Raw genomic sequence first — 20,003 nt, 5'->3', positions numbered from 1 at the left:
CGCGAGGAACAAGAAGAACAGCCGATAAAAATTTAGGACACCGCGTCGAAAAATCCGCCTCGACCCTTCTTCGATTCTTCTTCTTCTTCTCCAAGGCCAGCTGCCTCGTTGAACGATCAGCTTGTGAGACAAGATTAGGTCTGGCAGTTTGTAGTATACTGTATCTCTGAATGACCGAAACGAGTCTAAGAATTACCTTCGCTAATCGCTTTCGCAGGAAAAATCTTTGTTTACCTGAAACCGGTAGAATGGCCTCCAAGTGGCTCTGGATATTTCCTCGCCGGAACAAGTCATCGAAATTTCACCAGGAAAAACGTTTAAACGGCAGCAGAAACGCGCGATGCAGAAGGAATTCAAGGTTCGATAAATATCGCGATTTCGACAGCGTGTTCGACCGGGGCAGCTGGGAATTTCCTTTTCGGCGAAGGCAGTCCGGTTACTTTGCTACCGATCGGCGAATTCGCCTCGACGGCAGACAGTTATTAGGTGGCTAGACCCGGTGTAAAACGTCGCTATAATGATCGGTTGCTAACTAACTGGCTATTTCTCCCGTGGTGCTCGCCGTCTCTGTGCACGGCGTGTATAAACATTCACGTGTGCACACGTGTATAGATCGCGCGCACTTAGCCGTCGTACCCGCGGGCACCGTCGATACTGTTTACACCGTAGTAATTTGCTAATGGCCAGGCCGACACGATGAATTCGGGATCGAGCGGCTTCGTGGTCTGCATCTCGATCGCGCGCGATCCCGAGAGACCCACGCGGCCAGAAAACGATCGAGAATCGATCACCGGGGCCCGGACACGCCTCTGCTCGTTCTCGTCTCGGCCTTATCGAACCTTGCGCGTTATCGAGCCGGACGATTCCCTCGATTCTTGCTCGGGACCGTGGAATTTTTTACTTGGAAGATTGCTGCTTTTATCGTAATCCTGTCGGCAGATTTAATAGAATTTTACGGAGTCCGATTATTCGCCCGACAATTTTAGCACTAAATTTTCCGAGCATTAAAGCTGGCTAGCACGTATTGTCTTATATGAATAACAAGATGTCATTTATTTAGACTTTATCGTATCGTTCGAGCAAAATTGATTCGACTATTTTGCGAGCAGGAACCGGTAGTTTCGCGGTGCAATTTCATTGGCCGGTGTATCGTCGCGTCGAAGAGCAGAGAGAAGAAAAAGGAGATCTCTTCGGAGAAAAAAAAAATATGAAAAACCCCCCCAAAAATGGAGGGAGGCGGTAGAAAGAGAGGTGCAGCGGCACGTAACATTTTCAGGAAATTAGAGTGCAACGATGGGGGCCGGCATTACGTGTTGCGGAAGGTGTGATTAAAGCGCGTCTATTACGCGTTTAGCCCTCGGAATCGGTGTTGGTTCGCGCTCTCGATATTCGCTCGGCTCGGCTCGCTCTGTTGCGCGTTGGTCGGTCGAGTGCGTGCACTTAAGCGTGCAACCGGGGCCCCCGGTGCAGTGTGCTGCAGTCCGCGAACCACTTAAGGCCGCGTCAGTTTTGATCGGCGGATCATTTGGACGGTAACCGTTCGATTTATCAGCGCGAGGATCGTTAGCAAACCGGGGGGAGCGCAGGCATCCACGACTCCGCTAATTAGCTGACGCGCATTAATGGCTCGGGACTCCATTAAACTGTGAAATATTTAAATAACTCGTCGACGGGCGTGCCCGGCCGCGAATTACTTGTCATAAGTCAGCTCCGGAGTGCTGTTCGACGATCCTCCGCATCTCCTCTCTCTCTCTCTCTCTCTCTCTCTCTCTCTCTCTCTCTCTCTCTCTCTCTCTGTCTCCCTCTCTCCCTCTCTTGGTCTCCTCTCTTGCTCTTTTGCCGGCTAAATGCGTCTGTGTAATGGTCGCCGGTTTTTCGTTCAGGAAGTTGACGAGCCTGCAAATTAATACCTCCGCGTAGTATGATATTTCAGCGATGTGCACGAAATTGAATTTCAACCGTGATCCAGACAGAGAAAATCAGGTTATCGATCAACATATTGTGGATACGTTTCGGTGGAACATCAGGATAACATCCGCCATGATTTCGTTCGGTCAGACAGCTAAAATATCACACTATGCTTGCGCCAGATCGTTTCCGATCCATCGGAGATCGTTGTAGAAAGGTTTTGTGGAATAAAAAGAAGAGACGTGTTGTGTTTCAATTTTCATTTTTACCTCTCTCTCTTTCTCTCTCTCTCTCTCTCTCTCTCTCTGCTCTTACTTTCTTTTCTCTCACTTTCATAAACGCATGTATTCGTCGCTAAAGAAAAAAGAAATTAAAAGAATGCGCCTAAGATTAAGGACAATGGACATGGGTTTTCGCATGAAAATCGAGGAAGCTGCGATCGATTTTTCGGAAAAATCGACAGCAGCTTCGCGCGCCTCTGCTCGAGATCCCTGATTCTGAAAGCGATGCGAATTCTATCGTTTCCTTCCGTTTCCTCTTTGTCGATCGCGAGGGATTATGATCGAGAGAACCCTATCGAGATCGATGAGGCAGCCGACGAGATATGGCTGCACGAGCACGCTGTCATGATTCGCGCATGTTTATACTGGAAATCGGAATTCGGTTCGATTCGATTCGATTCGATTCGATTCAATCCTTGGCAAAAAGTTACGCATACGTCGCAGAATTTATTTACAAGGGACGCTTACAGTACTCTAGGAATGCTTATACAGTCGACGGAACTTATCGCGACTATCGTTTAAAAGTTTCAAATTAAAAGAACGCGTATATAAATAGTATTTTCTTCTTATCTAAAAACATTGTGTGAGACGGATCGATGTAAAAGCACCGTGGCCGGCAAAGTACGATGAATCGTTCGATCTTTCTTTTACTTGTTATTCTTCGAATCTTTGCCAATGTTCGCGCGATCGAGAACTCAGTCAATAAAAATTACTAAATGTTTCTTTACTATGTCAATTTTCGGTCAAAAGACAAATCGACTTTTAAAAAACGAGGGACATTTGATGATTAACCACGTTCCAGAGACTATTTCAAGACGGCAAAGCGAAAGATCGATCGAGAAACTCAGCCTCGCCACTCTAAATCGTGTTACGCTTCGTCTTCTAACCTAACCGGTTACGTTTTGGGTCGCGACCTGAACAATTTCGACTCGACTACAATCTCTTTAATTTCTCGTTGATCAATCAACCCTTTAAAACCCTACAGGATTAGAAAAGAAGGCACCATGTCGCGGGCTTTCGCGTCGCGACGCCGGGAATATTTCTGGACGGACATCTTTCGATGATGTTTGCTCAGAGCTCGGTCGTGAATACGAGGTTTCCGCTTCTCGAATTAAGCGAGCGATCCAGATCGCGCTCTCGTCCCTTGGATACCCGCCTTTGAAATCGGACCGAGAATCCTGCAGCTCGCGAAAATCCGATGCAACACGAATTTTGGACGGGTTCGTGGATCGAAAGAGCACAGATTTCAAAGACGTTCCGGTCAAGGGACACTCGTGCCGGTTTTACGTTGAAGCTGCGATAAAAAACCATAACAGCATCGACTGAAATTACAACAGCGTCGATAAAAACTGGTGATCTGGTAAGCATATCGCTCTGCTGGTTGTTTCGATGTAAATTTCTCGATTAAAAAAAAAAAATCATAGAATAATTGCTCCACGCTTTATTTGTACCGTGATCGTTTACCACAGCTGCAACCTGATCGCACGGTTAGGCTCGTCGCGGATCATCGCCTCGCCGTTCACTGTACATTTGATACGGTATTCCGCGTAGAAAAGCGGAAAAGAAACTGTTGGTTCGTTCGCTGAATTCGTGTCGCTCGGCAGGAAGGTTGAAGAGAGGCTAGTTTTGTACGTGGACAGGTACGCGTCTGTTCTCGACGAGCACCAAGAAGATCCGCAGCGATCTACAGGGTTGCGATCCACGCAACAGAGCACCGGCAATTCCAACGATCACGGGGAAATCGGGAAATCGATAATTTTCCCATGGTCGTCCGATTTGCCAACGCAGATGCAACCCTTGCATCGCCGTTTTTCGTTCGTCTGTTGCATCGTCGCGAATCCTTCGTCCGAAAGCGTGTTACCCGGAGCTAACCGACAGCATTCGGATCCCATATCGATCGCGAGTCGATCAGACGATAGCGCGTGAATTTCAAGAGAGCCACGGTTATTGTCGCGATGCTTCGATAAGCTCGTATGCGATCCGAAGCTGGTCCCAGGCTCTAATCGCCATAACAAAAGCACCGGTTGATCGCACAGGAAGAGGAAACTGTCAACCTTCCCTCGCGTACACACCGCTGAAAGACGGTGCCCGAGTGTCCGGGGCCATTTCGTTGGAAGTTCTTTGGCTCGCGTCGTCGAACGATACGTGAACGTTGGCTGGCTTGGAACTGTTCCCAACTGGTACGGATACGTTCCGATCGGTCGCGGAAAAAACACGTTCCGAACAATTGCTGCGAGGACTCGTCGCGGAGAATTATTCCGACGGTCCGAATAATTAATACAAGGAACCGGCGCGTCGTTCCGAATAACCGCTACGATAAAACCACCAACTACGCTGACACGGCTGTCCGAATTAATCGGAGACGTTCGGATAATAGGTAGGGGAGACCGGGCTAGATTTGGTCGTTCGGAGAACTTTAATTACAACTTACCTCGGTCTCTCCTACTTAGGTTCGATGCTGAAGCAAGTCTGCGGTGAGTCGTACAATACATTGTTTTGCAGGTGGATCGTTTTTTACACTGAATTATTTCTTCGACTAAAACTTTCAACTACACCTACCCTCGGTTCCCTATAATTCGTCGGAGACGTTCGGATAGTGGAACAGGTACTTCTTAGTTTGAATGCTGAAACAAGTGCTCGGTGAATTGTACAATACATTGTTTCGTATTCGGACGAAAAAGGAGACCGGCTGAGTCTGGGTTAGGTACATCTGTGAAATTCGGATTAGCGAGGCTGCTCCATTAATTTGTATTTCAAACCGTATCGTTTAAGGCCGAACTATTTTCTATGTACAACGTTGTTCAGCCAATAAAGGAGTATCCGCGAGGTTCCTCGGAAATCCAGAAAATCCTGAATCACGGTGATAACGCGGAACCTCGATCCTCTACAATCGCTTCGACGCATCTCCGAGTAGCCAAGCCCGAGGCAGCAGGACGAAAGAGGGTAGCTGTTATCAGGGAATACGCCAGGCCAACAGGACGAGCTCCGCGTGGCAATCCTCGCGTCGCCACGCTCTTCTCGCCTCGTAGCAGTGTTCGCTCGAGGTTGTATCGATTCGACGACAGGAGATCAAGGTTGCTCGGCCGGGGTATCGTCGTCCGTTGAACGAGCATGCTTCGCAAGGTCGTACCTAGGTCCGTGTCCGGGGCTAGGTGGCTGTGGATTCTCGTTCAGCTGATGAGGTCGCCGTTCTTGCGTAACATCTCGAGGTGCAGCTCGTACTCCCTGGCTTTCAGTCGGAGGGACGCGATGCTGTTCGTTCGCCGATCGATATCCGGCAGTCCGACGCTTCCGGTGGGCGATCCTTGGGGAGGGGTGGCCGTCGGCGGAGGCGCAGGAACCGGCGGATGCGGCAAACTGATCGCCGGTGCCGGTGGAGGCGGCGGAGGTGGTGGGGGTGATCCTTGGACCAATTTCGGGCGTTGAGCAGCCGAGATGTTCGCCAAGAGGCTCTGGAAGGACGCCGCCGACGTGTACGGCAGAGGCATCCCGGGCGGTAGCAACGGTGGCGGCGCCCGATGATAGGGATGGGTCGTGTAACTACCAGGAATGACCGGCCCGTGACCCAGGGGCGGGTAACGGAACGCGTCGAAGGGTTTCCGCAGACCGAACGTGCCCAGGTGCGCGAAAGGGTTCGGCAAGGTCGGCGCGACCACCGCCGACGGCGGGGGTGCGCCCGTGCCCAAGTACGGGTTGTACGGGTGCGCCTGCGGCCCGACCTTCTCCTGCTTCCGCCACTTCGCTCGACGATTCTGAAACCAGACCTGCAACCAAATTCGTTTCTTTCAGTCTTTTCGGAAATTCTCAAGGATTCCCGAGCTCGTGGGAATATGTCTTTTCACGATTATATAGGCTATTCCTTACGGTTTCTAGGGTTCATTTTCGAAACTCTTAATTCGTTGATCGTGTTCGATCCTTCCCCATTCGACAATTTTTCTTTTGCACAAAGATCCGCAGTCTATTGGAAAACTGTTCTCGTTTCCAAACAAGGTGCAAAAAAGGTTTTAACGTCGAGCCAACTGGAGCGATCTTTAGGAGCAAGCTAACATTGAAAAACCAGTAACGGCGGAGGATCGAAGGATCACTTTCGGAAAGAGAGAAGTCGCGTGACGCCGGGAACGACAAACAATCGGAATTAACGGCGAGGCACCGTTTGAACGACTGGTTCGGGGGCCGAGCAAACGAGCCCCGCATTATCGTATTCGTTTCTATGTATACTTAACTAAGTACGTTGTTGCTGCGAGTACTTTGTTGCCACTGGAAGACCGGCAGAGTCGCAATTATCCTAAGTGGCCAAATCGTTTCCCGGACGCGTTCGAGGAAGAGGGGCGAGAGAACGAAGAGCGACCTCTCGTTCGCGTCGGATTTCGCGAAACCGATTCGTCCGATTCCGGATTAGAAAGGAAAACGATATTCGGGCTCCAAGTGGAACTCGTTCGTCCGGAGCCAATCGGAATCGCGAGTTCTCCGGCCTACAGTGACGCATTCTCCCTTTTTCAGGAAACTCGCGGTGTATCATTACCGTTCAGTTCGAACGCCGAGGGGGAAACCGCGCGATCGCTGCGAGGCAGCGAGAAACGCTCTTTCGTTTCTGTCTTCTTCCTTTGTACGCCTACCTGGCTCCTCCGAGCTCCTCCTCGAGAATTAACGAAACAGCGACCATCGTAAAACTGTTCGCCGCGGATCCTGTTGGCCTACTTTCGCAACAGGCGAGCTTCGAGCTCGTCCTACGAGCTTCGAGGACGATGGTCCGCTATTTCTCGCGTCACCTTCGGTTCTGGGAGCATCCTAGTGACGCAAATTGGGGAGACACTGTTTCCATTGTTCACAGTTGAGTGGTAATCGAGAGAGCTTGCAGCCGAAGAAAGCCGATCGGACAATCACGAATGAAACAAACGTGGTTCGTGATGCGTCGCGGGTTCGTTCCAGTTTGTTCCAGCTTGTTCCAGCTTGTTTCAGCTTGTTCCAGCTTGTTCCATCGCGAAGGTTCCCCGAAGACTCGAGCTCTAATCAGTTCAACGGAAGCTCTTCCTCCCCCCCCCCCTCCCCCGCCCCGGTATTCCTTCCCGCAGACCTCGACCGATCCCGTTCTTCTTATTTCGTCGTGCTCCCTTCTTTTTTCCTCTCCACCTCCTCCTACTCCTGATCGTTTCGCTTCTTTCGCGGAGTTTAATTCCGCAGTCCTCCGGTTCCGTTGTTAAGTCGATTTCGCGTTTCGTATACCTACATACCGCACCGCACCGCACCGCACCGCACCGCACCGATCCGATACGTTCCGCTTGTTGCGAGAACGAAACGGTTTCACTCGAACGAGTCTCGTGACAGGACGCAATGACAGCGGAGCAGACCGAACGTGTGCTCCGTTTCCGGAAAATTGCCCACACGAAGATCGCGTTGTACGCGCCGCTGCTCGCAACCCGCCAGGCAAACTTCCAGAAGAAGTTCGCGAACAGGCAATCTCTGAGAAACGGCCGTGTTATTTTGTTTGCGATGGATTACCCTTCAGCGAAACAATCCTCTTATTATCGTCGAATCTTGTTTGGTAGATTTGTTGGCGAAACTTGCCGCGGACACACAGTGGAGAGAGTCAAGAAACAGGAATTAAGTAGACACGACGAAGATGGTACCTTCTGTAAACCGTAGAAGCACGAAATGTGCCCGAACTCGTTTATACCTGGCTAATCCAGACGATTGTGACTCTATTTTCGGTACGTGAAGTTTTTCGATGCCCAACGTTCGAGTTAATTGACTTCAATTAATCTACATTCCAGACGAGGTGGTGCAGCGAAGCTAGTAGATCGTAATAATACCTCCACGGGTTTCAATAATGATTCCCCGAGGACAGGTGTGTGTGTTCTGTGAGTAGAAAAATCAAACGCACCGCCAGGAGATGTCGACAAGCCCAATACAATCGGTGACGATGCAGCTTGGTCTCGGCATAGATGGGAAGCATTTCGGGATGACTTTGCGGTTCGATGATCAAACCTGATCGCCTGCGACCAGGGCATTTCATGACTCGTGAGATCGTACCGCTGCTAGGTTGCTTCCAGTCTCTCGAATTTTCTGTTTGACGCATTTACGACAAAAATGTGGCAGCGTAGTAATTATCTTCCAGGGACCGAGATTTCTTCCTGTTCGTTATCGTCGTTCTCATTGTCAGTCAGTTTGTAATAATAATTTTCTCGGGACTGGGAACCGTTTCTTCTCGATATCTCTCTGTTTAAATCGATCGCAGCCCCGACTGCTATTTTCCTAGCAGTTCATTTTTCTTCGTTTTCCCTTCGTGGGAATTTCTAATTGTGTTCTAGGGGCTGGGAACTATTCTCCCTCGACGTCTTTGTTCTCGGTTGAAGACGAATCGACGAAATCCTTGTTACGAGGCTGTTGCGATTGCGGATGCTAGACAGCTTTCAGTCAATTTTTCCTTTGCTCATCCATCATTTTAACTTTGTGGGAATTTTTAATTATTCTTTGAAGACTGAAAACCACTTCCCTCTTCGATATCCTCAAACGAATTGTACGTAGTTCTGGATACCGGACAGCTTTCCAGACTGAGAACTGTTTCTCCTGAACGCCTCCGTTCCCAACGGAGGAAGAATCGCCTAAATCCGGTTACAAATCGACGATAGTATTGCGTAACGCTTTCGGGATGAGAAAAAGAAGGAGAGTCCGAGATCCAGGAAGAGGATCGAAAGTAGAGGATCGTGCATGCGTGTGTCCACGGGTGGATCGAACCGATCGGTGGGGCCCCGTTGGAACATGCAAAGTCGTTGCTAGGCGTATGGAGAGTTAAAGGTGATGGGGTGTGGGGGGTCGGGTGCTAGGACCCCCCATAGCGAGCGGAATTGCCCCCAGCAGGGAGTTAAACATCCGACTTGCGGCTTTTAAAACAAAACGCAGCCACGATCCGCCGCCGCCGCCACCGCCGGAACCTAGTCGTTTCGTGCTTAATCGTGCCGCATTAATTACGAGAACGCCGGTTGCCCCCTCTTCCCCTCTTCTGCATGTTTTTCTCTCCTCCCCCCCCCCGAAAAGTTCACGGTCTGTTTTGCATTGTACTTTCCACTCGCTACAAGTATAGTCGTTAGAGTCTTATAAATATTCTAACGAAGTTATCATCGGGTTAATTCGATAAACAGCCACAAAAAGAACCAGTCGAAGAAATCTATTCAATCGTACGATCTGAACTAACGGTATGCGTTTTCTTTTACACGTAGAATACGTTCCGCATTGCCCCTTTTTCCACTAATAATTCTATTTCCGTAATCTTATGAACGTTGGATTTACTTAAATATTTCACGTTACGTTTCGCTTTGATTTGTTGCTACAAGAACACACCCTCGGGGGAATCTGTTTAATTATGCATTCCTTAACTAGCATGTGTTTCAAATGATAGCGCGACATTTAAATTACCAGATAATAACTCTCCTGGTCTTGTAAACAGGCGGAGGTTTATGTAAATCGAAATCCTTGTAAACAAACACGAAGACTAATTTAGAAAATTCAATAAATCTTATCGATTTCTCCGTCTCAGACTACAGACCTTCATCTTTGAATAATTCCCGGACTTTTTTAACGTTTTTGCAAGAATGTTGCTCAACTAATTGGCTCATCTGCCGATCGTTACCTCGTGCACACGAAAAGGTGTTTGCCGACCCTTCAACAGCACCGAAAACGATAATTAACGTACGGCGAACAGGACGCGGCCGGATACGCTGTCGAAATCTTGCGGTGTGTACGGAACACTTTCGATCAGCGAAAGTACGATTCCCCGAAACGTTTTGTTAAATTAGAGCGCGTCCTGTCCGCTGTTACGGCTGCCGGACAATTGGCACGATTCCGGCCCGAAAAGAAATACATTTTGACGAAAGATCGCGTGGATATCGCATGGGGCCAGTTTTGCGGGAACACGCGTACGTATGTACGTCCCTTACACCGTGGATCGTGTTCTGGGATTCCTGAAAATGATTATAACCTGGCTGAGGGCCCTGGGTATCGTGTCATGCCCGATGCGACAGGGGCTCTCAGCATCGAATCATAATTCTTTCGATATTCGCAACGAGTGGCGAAAATTTAGAAAACAATATCTTCGAAGCCAGACCCTGAATCTCAGAGCAAATATAAATGTTTTGCGGATTGATTTAGGAGGTCTATTGTACGCTTAAGACACTGGGAATGTACGCTTTCTTTACCATTTTCTTATAATCAAACCGCGGATCTGTATGCAAATTTTTAATTGTTTCATTCAGGGTTTGAGGAATATCTGCTTATTCTTGCAATACCGTCTCGCGTTTCGAAGCCGACTAACAAAACACACACCGCCGAGCTGTCCCATCGTTATTCAATTTCTCAGAAAAAAAACAATAAACTAAGCGTCGTTCCCGACATTACCCTAACCAACGAGCAAGGAAAGGACGTCATCGAGCGACAAACGACTATCGCAACAAACAAGTCGCTACAGATTCAGCTAAAAACTTCTCTGTCGTCTTCCCGTCGCGTCGTCCTTGCTTTTTCTCGCTCCTTTTGACGCGAATGAAACGATTGACTCTACTGACCTGTATCCTCGCTTCCGTGAGGCCGATCTTCATAGCCAGCTCCTCCCTGAAACACCAAAAGAAAAAAAAAAGGAGAAGTGTGAAATCGGTGACTATGATCGACGGAAAGTGCCGTGCACAAACTAACCGGAGCTGGTACGTGTTCGTCCATAAAAACGCAAAAGTGTGTGTGGTGCGTCTTGATCTCTCGGAATAGCTTCGATCCGGTCGCGTTTATCTTTTGCATTCGCGAATGCCTCGCGGGAAAAACAACTCTGCCAATTGCCGCGGAAAAACTGAGAATTTCTGCGCGACAGGAATAATCGCGTACATTGATTGGGCTAATTAGGTTTGCAACTCGCCGCCGTCGAGCTGTTTTCCGCAATAGTAGCCGCGTACGCCAGGCTATCAATTAATTGCATTATGTCTGCTGACATTATGCATGATTTTCTATTCAATCGCCGCACTTGTGTACAGCTGGCGTGACCGGTGCAGGAAGGAGTGTGCGTTACCGTGTCAGAGCTATTTGTGCGCGCGTGTCCGTGTGTTTTCATGGCTGCGCCCGGTGTCGCACGAGCATGATAATATCGCCGGCTCACATATGTAATAAAAAGTATACAAGCGTGTAACTATGTTCCCCGGGGGATACGCGGAATACGATCATTTCAAATAAATTGAACGATGCCCGAGAGACACCGATCGAGAATCGATCGCGCGACTTATGTAACGAGATGGCGACGACGTTTCCCCGCTTCTATACTGCCTGAAAGTGGCCCTCTTCTTCTTTTTCGTATCGGGTTCTTTGACAAACAGGATCTCTCGTTTTAGTTCTGTGAACAGTTAGAGATCGGGAAGATCGTTTCCCGATCTCTAACGTGTTCCAGCCCTCGAAAGGTCGATGATTACCACGTGGAATCTGCGAATCTGCGAATCTGCGAATCCGTGTGTCTCTCGTTGTGGAGCCCCGCGGGGATTCCCATCTCGCACGCAAATTACCCCAGATGTTCCACGAAATCGTAAAGAAATCTTGGTGATTATATCGCAGCGCTGCAGTAGCTGCTATACACGATCTCGATCCCCGCGATCTCGTGTTTAGGAGCATTCGAAGATTCGAAATGCTCGACTGGTCGATGGTACCCGCGCGAAATTACAGGGACTCTGTCCAGGACCGACTGCCGAGTCGATAATCGTGGCCGTCTTTCGATGATTCATTACCAGTGTCCATCTATCCTTCCTTTCACAAGCCATTCTTATCGTCTGTTCGAATTACATTAAGGCGGGAACCTGCAGAAGAATGAACAAAATCGATCCCTTTACCGCGTGCATCAGTCTTACGAAATTATGCTACTAAAACAACTAACGGAATTCGAAAAAAATGAGATGTCCGTACACGCTATTTGAAAAACCAATTTGGTCAACTCCGTAGGTACCCCTCGGTCTACGATCGATTTCTCACGCGCGCGCAAGGCAGTGTCTCGATCGCGAGAGGTTTCGCTCTTTCTCTCTCTCTCTCTCTCTCTCTCTTTGCGACGGCAAAGAGAGCCGAGAGAGGACGGGAGCACCTTGGCCTGCGAGTAATGATCATTCAGCCTTTCCCTTTTTCTCGGCGGCGAGCTCTCGCGAGCAGCGTCCTTCTGGATTTAATAAGATCACGAAATTTCGCGGTTAGACGGGGCGTCCCTAATTACACCCGCCGTTCACTCCGGGGACTCGGCTCCTCGACCCGACTGGAACACGGTCACCCTCGATTCTCCCCGTGTATCGTTATTATTACGTGACTATCCCCACCGTTTTGCAAAAGACCCTCCGCCTTCCCTCTGTCCAAGTGTCCTTGCGGCGGGAAATGTGTGCTAGATCGCGAGCACAAAAGGCATGTACCGAGATTAGTCGCGCGTCAAGATCTAACGGCCGAGGAAACAACCTTGCGCGACCCGTCTCATAGATCGACGCGATCGAACCGTCAAAAGCATTTTCCCACATGGATCCTCGCAGTCGAGAATCGGACAATTGAATGCACGAATGGACGTATGTACAACCCAATACTTTACATTCCACCGAACCGTATCAGTTTCGGTTCTCGCTCAAGAAAATTATGTACTTCGAGACTTTATAAATGTCGAATTTTATACAATCGAATCATTTTCCTGTTCCCCGCCAGAATTACCTCGTAAATTCCACAGCACTCTATAAAATACGGTCCAATCGAAAATCGCAATAAACATGTCGGCGATCGGTGCAACTAGTCGATCCAATCAAAAATCATATTCAGCGTATCCGACAAGCAGACTGTGAAAATCGGCCGTCGCGCGTCGTGTCGATCGTCGAGCGGGATCGTTGCATAGCTTCCAATGCTTTATTTCTGCCATCGATGTTTATTCATTGCTTGCTCCAGATATCGCGGAAGCTTAATGATCCGAGACGCGCGGAAGCCATAGCGTCGAAAGTGTCGCCGAAACACGAACGTCGAAGATCGGACATGAGCCGAACGAAATGAAGGAGCCGGTGGATTACGAGCGTTCGTTCGGAAAAGCGGTTTTCACAAGGTGGGCGGCCAGGCGAGAAAGATTGCAGCAGAAGCACGGGTCTAATCCACTTAGCGGTCGCGTTCTATCGCGAACGCGATTGCGACACTGCGGTTCCGTTCTCGCATTGGTTCCGAAGTTGATTGCGGCGAATGGTGTCGCAAGAAAAACCAAGACCGAGCTATGTATCGTAGGAAACGCTGGCGTTTTACTTCCTCCGTTGCGTACAACCTCGTTTTATCGGCGCCGAGATCGACGCCCGATTTTCCCGCGAGTTTTCCACCCGGATTCCCGCGTTTCGCGATTTCGTCGACACTAGAATAGAACGACGTCGATAGAACGAAACGAGAACTGAACGTTTCTTCAACCGAGAAGATAGAACAGGAAAACAACGGAAGAAGTATTTATACAAAACGATCCTGAAAGAACGTTTACGAAACGATAAAGAAAAGTCGGTGAACTCGATAAAGAAATTACTGGCCTTGTTTCGAGTAATTATTGACTCATCCTCTTAGGAAAGAAGGAACGAAAAAAAAAAAAAAAAAGAATAGGGTCTGAGAGAGCGTTTTCTTTGTCCGTCGAATTTCCACGAATCTAACGACCGGCTGAACACGGTCCCCGACGACGATTTCGAGCGTGTTAAACAATAATAATTTAAGGTTGCGCCACGAGGGACAATCACGGAGTCGGCAGCGCTCGGTGACTGGCTGGTCCGACCTCCGAGGTTAATTAGATAATGTAATTGTCCGGCAATTACTCGAATTACCCGCGCGCCAAGCCCCTAGCCTACGCCGCCGCACACGCCACTCGCGATCCTTCTCCTTTCTCTTTCTCTCTCTCTTTCTCTCTCTCTCTCTCTCTCTCTCTCTCTCTGTCTCTCTCTTTGTTCTCCCTCTTTGTTCACTGTACCACGGACCACCTGTCATTTTCCTCTCCGTTCTACGCGAGATTTATGCAAACGTGCGTGCCGCACAATGTGTACAAACGACTGTATCCGCAAATATAGGCAAGTCCCGCTGATGGGTTCTCATAATCCATTTAGCCGAGGGAAAAATTCCTTGAATGTGCTCGTACAAACGGCGCAATGCCGACACACGGTGCACCGATTATTATTGCGAATGTAACGCGTGGGACGAGGCTGCTGGAAAAAAAAAGTCCGGCGAAGCAATTGCGGGTGGACGCGTTGCGAAAGAAGCGAATTAACGATCGACGCGCATCGATCAAACTCTCGTGGACCAGTTTGGGACACGCGTCTCGGACCGGTCTCGGGTGTATCGCATCACACAGTGATCTCGGTCTGAAAGGACGTCGTTTCGGATCAGGGTCGACGGAAAACCTGGTAGCTGCGAGAGGTAATATCCGCGCGTAATGCGATGCAATCCATCTCGGGCTCTAACGATCGGGTTGGTCAACGAACAACCCTCGGAATTCGCCATTAATCTCGGTATAAATCATGCGTCTCGGCCCGTTCTGCAAGAATGTTGCGTTCTCGGAGAGGCGTGCAATTACGGCCGGAGCGGATTTCGACGCTTTCCTCGCGCGCGCGCGCGCTCCCGGGAAACGGTGCGCCAAGCGGAAATTAATTCGCCGGTGATTCGCGACAAAGAAAAATCAGAGCCGCAAAGATTTAACGAGCGAGCAACGGGTCTTACGGATGAAGCGAGAGACAAAAGCGGATCGCGATAGAGCGAGACGAAAGCGGATTCGCGGTAGCCGGCCGCGAAAACCGTGCGTAATTCGCGCTTAATACCTCTGCGCGCCGTGTACGGCCAATTACCGATTGGATACACTGTCGTCGATCGAACCGCGAACGAATCTCTGACCGTACTCTTTTTCACCCCTCTCTTCTTCTCTTGAATCCTCTCTTGAAAGACGAACAGAGACACAGAGGGAGAGAGACGAAGAGGAGTCGTCGCAAAAACGGTTGCTCGCGCGCGAGCGATCCACGCGAAAAGAACAAATTGGGCCTGGTGCGCTGACGAGGGCCTTTTTTTGTAAATGACACACGCCGATTTTTATCTTTAAGAATCTTTTTGTTCGTATTTCGTGTAGCTGGTGTCTAGTAATAGTTCTTTTCGATCAATGAGCGCATTGTGGCTGAGAAAGACCTAATCGTTTTCTTCCAAGCTTTGCGTTTGCAGGATGATTAATTTTTTAATACACTGTACCGTGTCTAAAAGAAGCTTAATAATTTTTTTAATACACTCGGTTCTAAGTTTTTCAGGACGAGTTTCGTCCTTGAAGAGGCGACGAACATCATCGTGGACCTTCCTCGTGAAACCTTCGAGGACTATATCTTGTTACGGTCGCACCGGACAGACCAGTGGGCCGGTCTTATCAAGAAATTCAAAGTCCAGGCTCGCGTCTCGAGATAAAGCCTAATGTCTATGGAATCCCGGCGTCGTCGTCGTCGTCGCCGCCGAGAAAGAAGCATCAGTCGCATCAGTCGACCTTAACGTTAATTTCGCAATTTCCTCGGCGAGAGAACGGGTAGCTCTCGATAAAGAAATCGATCGATTTTTGCGAGCAGGTAATCTGCCGTTTCTTTGCCGCGCATCACTTCCTCGGGCACCTTTTTGCAGGTTTCTTACAAATTAATCCCATCCCGAGTCAGCCGAGAACGACGCTAGCATATTTATCGACAGCTGCGAACCCTAAATAGAGTTATCGAAAAAGAAAAATCCCGTCGTCTCTCCCACTCGCTTCGATTTTTTGCTCCCCGTGGCTCCCCCGTCCCCTCGAGCCTCGCTGTCTTCGGCACCGTGTTGCGGTATTAATTTCACACTAATTGGATTTTATGGTCGCTTAGGTTTATTGACTAGCTGACCAGGGAGAGAGGAGGTAAGCTCCGATGCATATTCATTAGCCGCGTTTGCGGAGCCGCGCGCGATTCTTGTTCCGTCGAAAATATCCTTGCTGTCCCGACTATCGATTCTCGGCGCTTCGGTATACACGAATTTTCCCGCTGCATTCGCAGACCCAATGAAATCGCTTCGATAAAGCATCTAGATACCAGACCTACGAGAGAGAGAAAGAGAGAAAGAGAGAGGATGTTGCGCGAGGCCTTCGAACGCGCGGCCACTTACTTTTACGAGCTCTTAAGATCTAATTTAGATTAGAATCGTGTGGCTCGGGCTACCGTGGCTCGACTAATCATCCGACCGAACTTCCATCCAGCTGGAACAGCCTCGCAACGTTCGCTTTTTCTTTTATTTCTCTCTCTCTCTCTCTCTCTCTCTCTCTCTTTCTCTCTTTCTCTTTATGCTTGCTTTTTTCTTGCTACTTTATCACCCCGACGAGATGGTAAACAAAAAAGCCATACGAGATGCGAGGGATAGGTTTCACTTACAAGGGATGCAGCCCGGGTGAATAATCAGGTTTTTCAGAATGATGGCTGCAAGATGGAAGGACCTGGAAATTGCTACGTCGATCTCGGTTGTTGAAACACGATTGCGAACAGACGATGAAAGATAGATCTAAAAAGAAGCTTCTAGTCCAGTTACGAAGAACCCTTGTTTTCACGATCAAAAAAGAAAGAAAAAAAAAATGTGTAAAATTGGCACGAGGGACGGATGAGGGATAAAATTGTGATCAGCGGTAGCCACTCTAACAACTATTTGTTGCAAACGCGTAAAATCCGTCTACTCATTCGGGAAACTCGTTCGAAAATAGATTGTCGTCGAGCCGGATCGAGGAGATCGAGCATCCACCTGTTCCGCCGGGGCCAGACCAGGATTCCTTGGTAAATCATTCCGAAGAATACCTTTATATCCGTGGGGTGGGTCGGTGGTGAGTTTAATAAGGATGATTGTTTCCAGTGATCCGTGGAACGGAACCAGTTCCATGGAGCTCTCCACCGGACCCTGTCCTTCCCGAGAGAAGGTCTCTGCCCACCATACTTCTCTCTCCTCTCTCCTCTCTTCTCTCTCTTTCACCCCCCCCCCAACCTTCCCCCCGTGAGACCCCCTTTGTCCAGACCTGTAACTTCTCCTGTCATTAATCGGCCGACGAGTCATGCTCCCGATTAGAAACGCCGCCAGCTCCCAGGATCCGTTATTCGTTCGTTTCTTGGCCAAATGGGATTAGTGGGTCCCCGCGACCGCTAATTAGAACGACCACCGTTCGAAATCGAGGACCAACGCGCGGCCCTCTGCTTCTTCTTGGCCCTTTCATCGAACCGTCGCGTCATTTCCCTTGGTGTCGTTGAGCTTGCCGAGAGCACGGTGATCTCCAATTCGCGATCATCGTCGGCGAACACGACGAATTTATTATCGCATTCCAGACGAGCGAGATGCGCAAGATACGCACAGCGTCTGATAAAATATAGCAGGCTACAGCCAGCCAGCAGCAGCAACAGCAGCAGCAGCAGCAGCACAAGGTAGCCATCGCGTTAATCAAACGCTGATTACAGAGGACAGTTATCGAAGGGCGTCAAGCAACCGGTGTGTCGATACATGGTAGTAACGACAGACAAGTGGTAATAATACCGCGGTGGAAGTATCGATACCGTCGCAACAGGTATTCGCGACGAAATCGAACGTCGTCGATCGGGTCGCGGCGACGAGGTCCTCTATCCTCCTATGCATATCCTCCCCTTAACGTTCGTTAATTACGAGAACCCATACCGCGGCTCCGCAGGACCGGACCTATTACGAGCGATTACACCGCTATTAGTTACCCACCTACCGGGTGTTCCATTCCGTTCCATGCGGTGCGAACCTGGACACAGGTGAAAAAGGAGGAGGAAGAGGAGGAGGAGGAGGAGAGTGACCAGGTGGAAAAAGCCTGCTCGAGGAGAGGATCGATTGCGCTGCACCCCGGCGCTGCACAACAGTGGTGCATTTAACGCATTTTCTCGGAAAACCGACCAATTCAATCTTCCAGCTAGCTAACTATGTACTTTTTCCCGTTATAGCCGAGATTTATCGTATACACATGTTTTCCGAAACATTTCTCGTTAGAAAATTTTCAGAAAACATCAGAAAATAAGCAAGTTTTATCGAAATTGACTTGAGAAGAACAATTATGAATTTTGCATTTTTGGTAAGGATTTGACTGATCTCCAAAAATCGTCTTTGTGGAAGAGTATGGTTTGCGGTCAACATTTCGCGCAAACGAACCACTGCAGAAGCTAAAGCGGAAACTTAATAACGCGAAATTGCGGTTTTGACACCGCGGAATTCCCGTGACGACGCGCCATCCGGAAAAATCGCATGATCGATGGCAGAGCGCTCACCGTTTCGACGATCGATACATCTTCGCTCGGGTTTCCTGGATTCCGCGGAGGGTCTACGTCCGACGTTAACGATCGTTCGACGTCATTATGCGACGTTTGTCTATAATTTCAGCCGTCTCGCGTTTCATCGCACGTTCGTTATCCTGCGATTTTTCCAAGGGCCACCGTACAGGCTACCATAACCGATTTGTATGCGTCACGCGCGTCTGTTGACTCGTGCGACTCCCTGTTTTATACGCACACGATATTCGCCAATTTATAGCCGTTTTTTATCAAGTGAATTTGAACCGAACTTCTGACTCTCCCGGTTCTTTACGTTTTTTGAAAAAATTTCAATTTTTACGTAAAAATCTGTAATCGAATTACAATCTCGTTTGAAACGGCTTCGATAAAGACGGGAGTGCAGCGACATGTGCGAGCCCGATCACGAAATATTTTGGCCCGGTAGGAGGAACTAATAAGCCGGCCCTGCAAGTTCCTCCTGTATCTTGATCCCGTTACACGGGGAGTCTGGAACTTCCAGACTGGAACCTGACAAACGCGACTAGACACCTCTTCCGTCGGTTAGAGAGCCGCGGGAGGTATACGAGCCGGCAAACTATCGGTCGCGTGGAACACACGTGGTGTTTTTCGTTAATAACTCGTTAACAAGATAAAAAGACGTAGGCACGAATGCGCGGCAGATTCGATCAGAGTGGAAGGGGCACGCCTCGTTTCACACGCATTGTCAAAGCGTAAATTTTCGGACTACGTGTGTAAGAGGTGGGGATCTCTTGCCCGCTGTACCGTCCCCGGAGCCCGGGGCCCGGGGCCCGGGTCTCTTCTTCTCATCTGACCACGGTGCATACATAGATTCCAAGCGAATCGAGTAGCCTTAGGACTAGCTAAGCCTGCCTACCAGGCCCGAGTAGCACGGGTTCCCGAAGGTTTATTGGATCGAGGACAAACCTGGGTATTTGTGCGTAACCAATGGTCGTTTACATACCTGGTGAACACGTCCGGATAATGAGTTCTCGAGAAAGCTTTCTCGAGTTCCTCTAGCTGGAAGCTGGTGAAGGTGGTCCTGTATCTGCGTTGTTTCCTTTTCGGAACAAAGTCGTCGACCTCGGCTTCGCTTTCAGGGCTGGTCGGCGCTGCTCTGGGGTGGTTGCTCTCCTCCTCGGTCTGCCTCACCTCATCCGTGGAGATCCCCATTTGACCGGATTGAGGTGTCGTCGTTGCAGGTGGCGGTACCGATTGCGGGTGAGCTGGATGCTGAGCTGGCTGGCTTCCCTGATTCGCCTGGCTCGAGCTGCTCGTGCTGCTCGCAGGACTCGTCTGCGACACAGCTGGCTCGACGCCTCCTCCTCGCGTCGAATGATCTGCGAACATCGTACCATCGTTCTAATTTGCTGTACCATCGTCACGCCGAGTGTCATTCGCAACCGAGTCCCACCAGTTCTCGTTCGAGTTGGATCGAAGAATCTTTAGAAGAGCCAGAAAGATCAGGCTGCTAGATTACCAGCGTAAAAGAAATTTTTAA

At 49.3% G+C, this 20,003-nt stretch overlaps 1 protein-coding gene across 1 annotated transcript in view; it reads right to left on the bottom strand.

Moving 5' to 3' along the window:
* Nucleotides 1–1,228: 1,228 nt before the first annotated feature.
* The window catches only part of LOC143362695 (homeobox protein aristaless), an 84,135-nt gene continuing 65,360 nt past the window's right edge, over nucleotides 1,229–20,003 (bottom strand). Inside the window, exons 2-4 of the mRNA XM_076803068.1 lie at nucleotides 19,467–19,842; nucleotides 10,745–10,790; nucleotides 1,229–5,953 (exon numbers count right to left, since the gene is read on the bottom strand). Coding sequence (XP_076659183.1) covers nucleotides 5,360–5,953; nucleotides 10,745–10,790; nucleotides 19,467–19,842 — 1,016 coding nt within the window. The 3' untranslated portion in view covers nucleotides 1,229–5,359. The remainder of the gene's footprint in view (nucleotides 5,954–10,744; nucleotides 10,791–19,466; nucleotides 19,843–20,003) is intronic.

This window comes from Halictus rubicundus, chromosome 17 (assembly GCF_050948215.1).
Source record: "Halictus rubicundus isolate RS-2024b chromosome 17, iyHalRubi1_principal, whole genome shotgun sequence".
Taxonomy (NCBI): domain Eukaryota; kingdom Metazoa; phylum Arthropoda; class Insecta; order Hymenoptera; family Halictidae; genus Halictus; species Halictus rubicundus.
Note: the sequence above shows the minus strand (reverse complement) of the source record. Positions and strands in the feature narration are given on the sequence as shown.